The sequence below is a fragment of the Hyperolius riggenbachi genome, chromosome 7 (assembly GCF_040937935.1).
Source record: "Hyperolius riggenbachi isolate aHypRig1 chromosome 7, aHypRig1.pri, whole genome shotgun sequence".
NCBI lineage: Eukaryota > Metazoa > Chordata > Amphibia > Anura > Hyperoliidae > Hyperolius > Hyperolius riggenbachi.
The window spans coordinates 251486290-251498793 of NC_090652.1; the positions used below are offsets into that span (position 1 = coordinate 251486290).

At 44.1% G+C, this 12504-nt stretch overlaps 1 protein-coding gene across 1 annotated transcript in view; it reads right to left on the bottom strand.

Moving 5' to 3' along the window:
• LOC137526159 (dynein beta chain, ciliary-like) overlaps window positions 1-12504 on the bottom strand; it is a 116194-nt gene that overhangs the window by 23518 nt on the left and 80172 nt on the right. The window contains exons 13-15 of the mRNA XM_068247377.1: window positions 4269-4427; window positions 3960-4082; window positions 2986-3108 (exon numbers count right to left, since the gene is read on the bottom strand). Coding sequence (XP_068103478.1) covers window positions 2986-3108; window positions 3960-4082; window positions 4269-4427 — 405 coding nt within the window. The remainder of the gene's footprint in view (window positions 1-2985; window positions 3109-3959; window positions 4083-4268; window positions 4428-12504) is intronic.

The following is a 12504-nucleotide window of genomic DNA, read 5'->3' on the forward strand; positions in this document are numbered from 1 at the left end:
CTCAGCCAACCAGATTCCAGCAGTAATTGAAATACCATTTTTGGATGAACTTTAACATCTAGAACCAGGATAAATATGAACCCCTTCTAATTGGGCTCATTTGTCCTCTTTGTTTCATTGACGTGTGCCACAGCCATCCAAAGGAAAATATGTTAAGCTGCCTCAGCTTATTCAAGCAAAAAAACTAAAATAAAAAAAAAAACTAACGAACTTCTCTCTAAAGGCAGCAAAGTTTGGACTTTGTCAAAGTCAAAGCCATGCTCCCTACTGATGTAAACTAAACTGAAATTAGGCTTGTATTGAATTGCTGATCACAGAGGTCCATTTTATGTGTCCCGGGCCCTATGAATAGTGTGGTGCTCAAGAGAGAAATTGCACGCTAAAAAAAGAAAACTGCAAAACAAGTGAAAAAATGCTAAATGCTTAAAAACCACACTCGTTTGTTCAGAGCAGCTTTTCACAATGGAACTGATGGCTGTATTCAGCTCCAAGCCATCAGCCAAAGCAACTTTGCTCTGATTCCTGATTCTTTATTCATAGAAAACAGGAGCAGGAGCAGTAGGACATACTTAAGCAATAAGGCACAACAGGCAAGCACTTTCCCATAAGTGTCCTGCACTTTGTGCGTGTTGTCAAGCGACACAGCTGGGGCTCAGCACCTCCACAAATTACGATATTTTTAAGAAAGCTCAAGATCCGGTCACTTTTTCTTTAACAAGAAGCAAACTTTTTCTTGTTAGACTGCTAAAAAGTGAAATTAAAATTACTATGAAGGAAGTGGCATTTTGTACTGGGCTTCACAGTGACTTGGCAGCACCAGTTTTAGTTGCTTATTCAAAGCCATGGAAAATACACCACATGTAGGTGATAATGCTGTATAAGGTTCCAAGCCTTACTGGCTGTAACCCTGGGCATAGGCATAGACAAGTGAAAAAGCACATCAAATTGGTCACATATAAAAAATGCATATAATGTTAGTCAATGGATGTGTTTTAAGTAATGCACTAGACTGCAACATTTTTTCCCCACAATGCATTGCATTTGTACGCCAAAATGCAGCACGTCTATTTCCTGCTTCCTGTTTGGGAATTTGCAGGAGGATGGTGACAGGAGAAGGAAGAGGCTTGGAGAGAAGGCAGCTGCAGCCAATGTCTTCTTGAGCAACCCCACCCTCCTGGCACAAACCGCAAACACTACACACCAGGCATATGGCTCCATCTGCCATGACACATTTGGCGTACACATAGCTAAGCTCAGCTGCCAGGATGTTGTTCAGAACATTGCAAAACTTTCTTTTTTCTTTGAAGTGCTCACCTGCATTGCTTTCCTGCATTGTTCTCAGCCCACCACACATCAGCAACCATCACCACCATGCTGAGTCTGATGCAGGTGAGTATATGAAAGAAAACAACATTTTGCAATGTTCCAAACAACATGTCTCTACAGCAGAGCTGTGCGCTTTGCATGCTGAATAGATGTGTAATGGCGGATGCAGCCATGTGTCTGGTGTGTAGTGTTTATGGTAGTCCACTCTGCATGCCCCCCCCCCCCCCCCTCAATGCTTTAATTACCTCCCAGGTCACCTAGCCAATTACCGGTGCAATTGGTGTAATGTTGACAGCAGAAGGGATGCAGTGTTGCGTCGTGACAGCCGTGCCTGAGCTCGGTGGCCAATTATTCTCTTTTGTTTTTTGACCAATCATGTCACTTTGGTTATGTACAGTGTGTTGCATCTGTTTCTTGAGAGGCCTTTTTTGTTTCAAGGGTGTTTATCAGAAGATTAAAGAAGATGAAACAAGGTCAAATATCAAGCACACAGTCCCCACGCAGGGGGGGTTGCTCACATTATAGCGACACTAACAACATGGAGAAACCTTGTGAAAGACTTAAACCCACACGATTTTAGATATAATTGGGGAAAGGTGGGGGAGAAATGGAAGCCTAAGGGAAGGGTACATGGAAAAAGGATGGTCCACGAGTGTTGTCCACATCATGCCAGTGGAGTCATCCAGTGGAAAGAAGAAGGGATAGAGGGCTTTTTTTAGAGGGATACCTGCATGTGGTGCCCCCTGCTGGTCACATAATCTACCATTGTCTGTGACTGATCTCTCTCCTGTCTATGGCTGTATTTCTCAGCTCTTGCTAGATTTGGTACTGCAGACACAGGTGAAGGTATTTGCATCTTTTTATTGGCTGACAGGCTGTCTGCTGACCAATTTAAATGGCAAGTTGCTGTCTTGGAGTGAGTATTGTGTTTTGCACTTTCCTTCCAAAAATCAGATCTCTATAGGTCAAGAAAAAGAGTATATTGTATTTTGTAGAGAAACGCACACTTTTTGAGATCAGTCAGCACCTTCAGAGACTTAGAGTGGTATGATTTTTGTGGAATTAAGTCCACTAATTATCCTCCTTTTAAACTGGTTTTATCAATGGTATTAATAATTCTGTATCCTTTTGGCACCTCATATATCTCAGTTTATATTTCCACCTTTGATTTAAGGTTGAGTTTTCCACCCCCATAGTGTTTTGGAGAGTGACAATGCTGGGTACAATATATGACCCAAGTAGAGATGGGCTTCTTATCTCCATCCACTTACTGTGTGGTTGCCTTTCAGATAATCCAGTCTTCTGAATACCCTTATTCTTCATTTATTATAGTACACCATGCTCCTAACCATACTACACTAGAGGTGGCTCTTGGTTTTTCTCTTTTGTGTCTTTGAGACCAACAACCCTAGAGACATGGTACGAAAATGGTTAGGGACCACTGGTCTATTGGATTTCAGCTTCACCAAATAAAATGCAAACACTTCTTATTTCTAGATTGGGGAACACACTTCAAATACAGCTCTTCTATTTTTTGAGTTACTGGTATATTTTTTCAGGCTTTCATATGAAAAGATAAATGTCGAGAACCTCTATTATGTTGCTTTTTTATATAAATAGATAGCGACTATAACTTCTATTGATTAGGATAAAAGTTACCTGATTTTCCTCTAGTGTCTCTATCAAGTTTTCATCTGATTTTAGTAATGGTGTTCCAGTGGCTGGGTGTTTCTCATAAGAAAACTGCATGGTGCTCCAAGTATGGTTCATCTCCACAAGGACCTGGGTCAGTTGGAAGATTCGTTTTAGACTTCTTTAGACTTCTTTAGGTTTTAACATCACAAAACTACACAATGTTTATCTTTCCCTACAGAAATCACAGTAGTCCTGCTCTAATAATACAGAACAATGATGTGCAGTAACTCATGGCATCCAATGTCCAGCATCGCTGAAGAAGGAAGAGGCGGGGGGGGGGGCCTGCCTCCTCGCACTAGAGCAAAGAGGCAGCCCAGCATTAGCAGGAGGTGGAGCTGGCACTAGCTACTAACTTCTGTTCTGTAGCTTTCCTCCATTGCACACTACCCAGTGTAGTAACGCTATTGCGAGGTGCATCATGGAGCCAGTTGATGCCCATCTTGATCCACATAGCGTGACACCATGCTGGACTAGACGCAGCTACTGCATCTTTAGCAGTGAGACCGAATACACTAATGTAATATTGAAACTATGTGACGCAGTGGCGGGACCAGCAGCAAAAGTGTTGAACTTAGTCCACCACTGCGATCCAAAGGGGCTGATGTTTTGACAGGTTTTATCAGGCAACAGCACCACCTCACAGCAGCCATTTTTCCCATGTCAGACCATGTCCTACATTGGACCTATTCTGGAAAAGGCCAATGTCAGACCTAGTCTGATACAGGATTGGAAAAGGTTAATAAAGCTAAAGTGGATAGTCGATAAAAATCTTCCCAGATTAATCCTGCCCAATTATAATAAGTTGCAATAAATATTCCAGTGCTCTATAATGCTACTTTTGATTTGGTTCTGTTTAAAAAATCTAAAAAGACCAATACTGACCATGTGCTTTTATAGTCAAATAATGAAGGCTTACAGTAATACCCCAGAAGGCTTACCTTTTCTATTGCCATTTCTTTCACAGCCTTGTCTACAATGTTTTTTACTTCATCCTCTACTCTGTGGAGCTGCAGGGCCAGTAGATCGCCAAGAACAGTTTCTTCATTCATTAGGAACCTCACCTGCATCAGAACATTAAGTCAATCTTTGCGCACAGTTGGGGGAGAATCATTCAATGATCAAGGACCTGAGCCCACTAACGCAATTGTGTCTGTTTTGCAGTTACACATCAATGTTACAGATGCCGAAAAGCGGACACAACTGAGTTAGTGGGCTCAGGCTGTAAGTGCATTTTACAGTGAATATACCCCAGTCTTGCTCATCAGCTGTAACCAGTGTCTCTTCCGTACAGCAGGGTTCTGCAGCTCGTTCACAGCTCGAAGTGACGTTATAAGGTTTTTAACAGTGGACTCCAGTCCCAAGTAGACATCCCAAGTTCTTATCTCTTTGTCTAGTGTTTTCATTTCCTGACAATTCAAAAACAATTAAATTACTAAAAAAAAAAAAAAGGAGCAGTATCTAAAAATGTTTAAAATTTAATTTGTAAACCATCTAAGATTTTTTTAATTACATACATGAATATGAGGTATTGGGACTGAATCACTAAAGTACAGTAAAGTTACCATGCACAGGGGGCGCACTGCATTTTTACCGATACTAGCACAGGGGGAGCACGCGTTACCATAGCAATGCATATGATACCACGGTATTGCATGTGCCGCTAATGGGTTAATGGCCGGTGCTCCTCTTGTGCTAGTACCAGTAAAATTGCTGTGCGCTTCATGCGCACAGCAACTTTACCATACTTTAGTTTAGTGCATCAGGCCAAATATGTGTTCAAAATCGGGAAGCTCTATGCCTAAAATAGCAACAAACAAATCTGAAAATTTGTAATGCATGCATACAAATTTACATTCACATACCCTAAACTCCATACTCAAGAAAAAAATATTTTAAATATTTTTCCATAAAGTTTAACATTAGTATTTATCAACTCAAATAGAGTGACAAGTGCCGTTCATAAATCCAAAGCAAAAAAAAAAACTGGTTTGTACAATTTGTATTGTATTTGTCCCTTATGCAGATGTCCATATGCAGCATTTGGAATTAGCGAACCTTAGATCGTAGTATCCCAGATTGCTCCATTAGCCAGTCACTTTGCAAGGTTTATATGCTAAATTTGTATGAAGGAAAGTTTCACCAAGGAAAAGGGAAACCCCTTATGCAGATATCCACTTGCAATGTCAACAGGCCATTGTTTTTGTATAGATGTTGGCGAAACATGGAGTGCATAGGCACACAGCAGCTTTGGATACTTAAAGTGTCAGTATTGGCTGCCAGTGATGGTGGTCAGTTCTGGGCAGTCACTGTGGAGTTAGGTGCTTGAGCAACAAAAGACCTACTGGTTTCTTTGGTAAGACACTGAGATTGTCAAGGCCAGAATGCTCCATGTGCTTCCCCATGCTGAGCTTAGCTGTATAAATGGAACCGCACGCATGCCCACCCTAGCCCCAGGTTAACTGGAGCCCAGTGGCCATGGAAAAACACAAACTGGCAAACTCAAGCGGGAAGTCCAAATTGGGGATATGCACCACCAGGGGCAAGAAGGAGAGCACCCTGGGGCCAAGCAGGATGTCATGGAGCCACACAGATCCAGAAACTGGCACCCAGACTAAACCAACCACATCAGCTCGATCCAGGGAGACCCAGGGTAAAACAAGCTGCAGGGAGCTCCCTTGCACAGCATAGTCGGCCAGAAGAGCACCGGGTCAATTACTTATAAATGGTTAATTCACCAAAATGAAATACAGAAAAAAAACAAAAAAAAAACAAACCAGTATTCATGGTTAGCATTAAATATAAATAATTTGTATCCAACAGTTTTAAAGCAGAATATAACCCAGAATTTCTTCTTTGCTCTAAAAGATTATTTACAGCATATAAATACACAATGTTTTTTCTTAGTAAAACAGCATTCAAAGGGTTACATCACAGGGCTGACTCTTTCTTTTGCAGGGAGAACCCATCTGAACTGCTGTTAAGCTTATCTTGTGTACACATTCTTTATTTGATACATTTATGTAAACATTCTCTGGCTGTGCAGGACTTCAGCTGATGAGTCCTGGGGGGAAACACAGGTCAGAAATCACTGCTGGCTGCATTTACAACAGAATTACAACAGTTATTAATAAAATGCACCAGCAGCTTTAAAAATAAATTAACTGAACTTTGGGAAGTTATAATGTCTAAATGAATAATAATACTTGTGCACAAAAGCAAATATGATAATTGTATGGGTTATAAAAAGTAGGAAACCACATTTTTGATGAAAAATTTGTCAGAGTTTTAAACCGCTTTAACTTGCATAAATGTACTCCAAGCCACTTAATGTCATCACCTAAGCCATAAACCTACTAGCAAAAATAATTCGAACACTTTAAAAATTACAAAAAAAAAAAAAAAAAAGAAGAAAAATATGACAAAATAAAGAAAACTATAATCTTAATACTTAAAGGGGAGAAAGGGCATGTCCCCAACTCTAAAACAATCTTTATTTTAAGGTTTTAACCAACAACACAAGTACAGTAAATGTAGGCTGACAGCAATGAGCTGCAGGACTAAATGAGGAGTTATGCAGTGATAGACAATAGCAAGTGATGAGCCATGATAAGCAGAACCAAGTGAGGAGTCATCTAGTGATAGGCAGAACCAAGTGAGGAGTCATGCATTGATAGACAAAACCAAGTGAGGAGTCATGCAGTGATAGCCAGAACCAAGTGAGGAGTCATGCAGTGATAGGCAGAACCAAGTGGGGAGTCATGCAGTGATAGGCAGAACCAAGTGAGGAGTCATGCAGTGATAGGCAGAACCGAGTGAGGAGTCATGCAGTGATAGGCAGAACCGAGTGAGGAGTCATGCAGTGATAGGCAGAACCAAGCGAGGAGTCATGCAGTGACAGGCAGAACCAAGTGGGGAGTCATGCAGTGATAGGCAGAACCGAGTGAGGAGTCATGCAGTGATAGGCAGAACCAAGCGAGGAGTCATGCAGTGACAGGCAGAACCAAGTGGGGAGTCATGCAGTGATAGGCAGAACCAAGCGAGGAGTCATGCAGTGACAGGCAGAACCAAGTGGGGAGTCATGCAGTGATAGGCAGAACCGAGTGAGGAGTCATGCAGTGATAGACAAAACCAAGTGAGGAGTCATGCAGTGATAGGCAGAACCAAGTGGGGAGTCATGCAGTGATAGGCAGAACCAAGTGAGGAGTCATGCAGTGATAGGCAGAACCGAGTGAGGAGTCATGCAGTGATAGGCAGAACCAAGTGAGGAGTCATGCAGTAATAGGCAGAACCGAGTGAGGAGTCATGCAGTGATAGGCAGAACCAAGTGAGGAGTCATGCAGTGATAGGCAGAACCAAGTGAGGAGTCATGCAGTGATAGGCAGAACCAAGTGAGGAGTCATGCAGTGATAGGCAGAACCAAGTGAGGAGTCATGCAGTGACAGGCAGAACCAAGTGAGGAGTCATGCAGTGATAGGCAGAACCAAGTGAGGAGTCATGCAGTCATAGGCAGAACCAAGTGAGGAGTCATGCAGTGATGGGCAGAACCGAGTGAGGAGTCATGCAGTGATAGGCAGAACCAAGTGAGGAGTCATGCAGTGATAGGCAGAACCAAGTGAGGAGTCATGCAGTGATAGGCAGAACCAAGTGAGGAGTCATGCAGTGACAGGCAGAACCAAGTGAGAAGTCATGCAGTGATAGGCAGAACCAAGTGAGGAGTCATGCAGTGATAGGCAGAACCGAGTGAGGAGTCATGCAGTACCAAGTGAGGAGTCATGCAGTGATAGGCAGAACCAAGTGAGGAGTCATGCAGTGACAGGCAGAACCAAGTGAGAAGTCATGCAGTGATAGGCAGAACCAAGTGAGGAGTCATGCAGTACCAAGTGAGGAGTCATGCAGTGATAGGCAGAACCGAGTGAGGAGTCATGCAGTGATAGGCAGAACCGAGTGAGGAGTCATGCAGTGATAGGCAGAACCAAGTGAGGAGTCATGCAGTGATAGGCAGAACCAAGTGAGGAGTCATGCAGTGATAGGCAGAACCAAGTGAGGAGTCATGCAGTGATAGGCAGAACCAAGTGAGGAGTCATGCAGTGATAGGCAGAACCAAGTGAGGGGTCATGCAGTGATAGGCAGAACCAAGTGAGGAGTCATGCAGTACCAAGTGAGGAGTCATGCAGTGATAGGCAGAACCAAGTGAGGAGTCATGCAGTGACAGGCAGAACCAAGTGAGAAGTCATGCAGTGATAGGCAGAACCAAGTGAGGAGTCATGCAGTAATAGGCAGAACCAAGTGAGGAGTCATGCAGTGATAGGCAGAACCAAGTGAGGAGTCATGCAGTGATAGGCAGAACCAAGTGAGGAGTCATGCAGTGACAGGCAGAACCAAGTGAGGAGTCATGCAGTGATAGGCAGAACCAAGTGAGGAGTCATGCAGTGATAGGCAGAACCAAGTGAGGAGTCATGCAGTGATGGGCAGAACCGAGTGAGGAGTCATGCAGTGATAGGCAGAACCAAGTGAGGAGTCATGCAGTGATAGGCAGAACCAAGTGAGGAGTCATGCAGTGATAGGCAGAACCAAGTGAGGAGTCATGCAGTGATAGGCAGAACCAAGTGAGGAGTCATGCAGTGACAGGCAGAACCAAGTGAGAAGTCATGCAGTGATAGGCAGAACCAAGTGAGGAGTCATGCAGTGATAGGCAGAACCGAGTGAGGAGTCATGCAGTACCAAGTGAGGAGTCATGCAGTGATAGACAGAACCAAGTGAGGAGTCATGCAGTGACAGGCAGAACCAAGTGAGAAGTCATGCAGTGATAGGCAGAACCAAGTGAGGAGTCATGCAGTACCAAGTGAGGAGTCATGCAGTGATAGGCAGAACCGAGTGAGGAGTCATGCAGTGATAGGCAGAACCGAGTGAGGAGTCATGCAGTGATATGCAGAACCAAGTGAGGAGTCATGCAGTGATAGGCAGAACCAAGTGAGGAGTCATGCAGTGATAGGCAGAACCAAGTGAGGAGTCATGCAGTGATAGGCAGAACCAAGTGAGGAGTCATGCAGTGATAGGCAGAACCAAGTGAGGGGTCATGCAGTGATAGGCAGAACCAAGTGAGGAGTCATGCAGTACCAAGTGAGGAGTCATGCAGTGATAGGCAGAACCAAGTGAGGAGTCATGCAGTGACAGGCAGAACCAAGTGAGAAGTCATGCAGTGATAGGCAGAACCAAGTGAGGAGTCATGCAGTACCAAGTGAGGAGTCATGCAGTGATAGGCAGAACCAAGTGAGGAGTCATGCAGTGATAGGCAGAACCAAGTGAGGAGTCATGCAGTGATAGGCAGAACAGTCATGCAGTGATAGGCAGAACTAAGTGAGGAGTCATCTAGTGATAGGCAGAACCAAGTGAGGGGTCATGCAGTGACAGGCAGAACCAAGTGAGAAGTCATGCAGTGATAGGCAAAACCAAGTGAGGAGTCATCTAGTGATAGGCAGGACCAAGTGAGGGGTCATGCAGTGGCAGGCAGAACCAAGTGAAGAGTCATGCAGTAATAGGCAGAACCAAGTGAGGAGTCATGCAGTGATAGGCAGAACCAAGTGAGGGGTCATGCAGTGACAGGCAGAACCAAGTGAGGAGTCATGCAGTGATAGGCAGAACAAAGTGAGGAGTCATGCAGTGATATCCAGAACCAAGTGAGGAGTCATGCAGTGACAGGCAGAACCAAGTGAGGAGTCATGCAGTGACAGGCAGAACCAAGTGAGGGGTCATGCAGTGACAGGCAGAACCAAGTGAGGAGTCATGCAGTGACAGGCAGAACCAAGTGAGGAGTCATGCAGTGACAGGCAGAACCAAGTGAGGAGTCATGCAGTGACAGGCAGAACCAAGTGAGGGGTCATGCACAGATAGGACTGAGTGAGGAGTCATGCACTGATTGACAAAACTGAGTGAGGATTTGATAGACAGGACTAAGGGCCGGTTCACACTGTCACAAAAAATGGTGTGTTTCCGGAACATAACATATCTAAACGAATGCGAACCGTTCCATTCTGCTGAATGAACTGCAAAGATAGGGAGTCTGCGATAATTCCAGATCAAATTAATCGATTGCTAACAAAATGAAAGTCACAGATGAAAAACTGATGCCCAATAAAAACTGATCTGTTTGATGGATCAGTTTTTGTGCAGTGCTCTTAGCAAGGGGAGTTATACAGTGATAGACAGAACTGAATGAAGAGTTGTGCAGAGATAGTCAGGACTGTGTGAGGATTGATAGACAGGAATGAGTGAGGAGTCATGCAGTGATAGACAAGACTAAGTAAGGGGAGTTTTTCAGTGATAGACAGCTCTGTGTGAGGAAACATGCAGTGCTAGACAAAAATAAGGGCTCGTTCACACTGCAGGCATTTTCGCAATTTTTTCTCCTGCATACGCTTTTTAAAAAGGCCCCCCGAACGCTTGTGCAATAAAAGTCTATGAGAAGGTTCATATCAGTGCGGGTCGTGCTCTGTGCAGGCAGCAAAGTGGAGCGTGGACCATTTTTGAGGCAATTCCACCTCATTGGAAAGTATAGGAGAAACGCAAAACGTTCACAAAATCGCTTTGTGCAGCAATTGCGTTCGCGTTTTTAAGAATAAATACATTGTATTTAATTTTTTCCGGGTCAAAGAGTTCACTTCCTGACTTGCGTCAGGGTCAGGGAGTGAATTACAAAACCACTCGTTAAAAACACTTACAAAAACCGCTTAGCAGAAAAACTAATCGCCCACCCAAGCACCCGGAATCAGAAAAAAAAAGACGTGCCCAAAAACACCCAACACTGACAGCCACGCGAACGGAACGCAATGTGAACAAGGCCTAAGTGTGTAGTCATGCAGTGATGAAAAGAAATAAAGAAAGGGTGTTCGCACGATATCCCTCTTTGGCCAACCTCTACATGGGGCGGTGGGAGGAGAGCCACATCTTTGGGGGTGGGGGTCGCCGTCTGGGGAGTGTTGCGTGGTACGGGAGGTACATCGACGACCTATTATTGGTTTGGCAGGGAATCCCTGAGGATATCCCCGCCTTTGTGAGTGACCTCAATAGTAATTCTTTGAATTTACAGTTCACCCATAGTTGGGGGGTGGGCTCAATAGACTACTTAGATGTCACCTTAGTGGGAGACCCTGTCCAGGGGAGAGTACACACTAGGACATTCAGGAAGCCCTGCAGTGGTAATACCACTCTCCCGGCCACGAGTTGCCATCCGAGGCATACTATTTGAGCGGTCCCTGTGGGTGAATTTATCAGGGCGCGACGTAATTGTTCGGAGGAGTCGTGGCTCGGGGAAAAATTTAAGAGGGTGGAGAATAGACTCTTGGATAGAGGTTATCCTGGGTGGATGATCAACAAAGGAAAAACTAGAGCCAATCAAAAAATTAAGGATCATCTACTGACAATAATTGGAGGAAAAAATAATACAGATTCAAGGCCCACTTTTGTTACCACCTACAGTGTGGAATTTAACAGGATAGTTTCCATTTTGAGAAAGTATCTTCCTGTGTTAAAAGGGGATGAGGATTTGCGGGGCATCTTACAACAGGGAGTACGTTTTGCTAGTAGGCGCGCGCCCACTTTGGCCCAATCCCTCTCGCCTAGCCTGTTTGAGTCTAGTCCTAGATCCTCAACCTGGCTCAGTCTGACTGGCTTGTATAAATGCGGGGTGAGAACATGCCACTATTGTAGTGTACATAAGCGAACGGTAGCAAAGAGAAAAATAGAGGCACTGTGCTTGCAAAAAATATATATCTTTAATCCACGGTGGGGAGACACATCAGGGTGAACAGTGGGGGTGAGGGAGGCCTGACAGCTGTTTCGCTTAAAAACAAAGCTTCCTCAGAGGCCAAGGGAAAGAACAACTGTACATAAGCGAACACGGGAGGCAATATCAACCTCAAATGGACATAGGTTCCCTATTAAATAATTCATCAATTGTGGCACGCCTTATGTGATATATCTCATCACGTGCACGGAGTGTTCCCTACAATATGTGGAGTGCACTACTAGATCCTTACGTGCCAGAATTGGTGAACACTATTGCGGCCCAGGCTGGCTCAGCACCAACATTTCTAATGTAGCGAAGCACTTTCGCCAGGTCCATGGTGGAAATATGGCTTCTTTCTCTTTTCATGGTCTGGAAAGGATTCTCCCAGCCCAGAGAGGGGGTGACTTAGTTAAACGACTTACCAGCCGAGAGGCTTTATGGATCTTCAGACTGGGAATGAGACTTCCAAAGGATTTTAATTCCCGTTGGGACTTAGCATTAATAACTTAGTGGGGAGTTGCTCCTGTGTATTTGTTTTTCTTGCTTTCTCACTATCTGATTTTATTTATTTTACTTTAGGAACTTTTTCTACATATTTTTAAATAAAATTTGACAGAGTACAGACATTTCGCATGAGATATATTATTAAGAGTTGTTTCTCTTTGGAATGTGAATATCCCTTCCTGGATGTGGTGCTT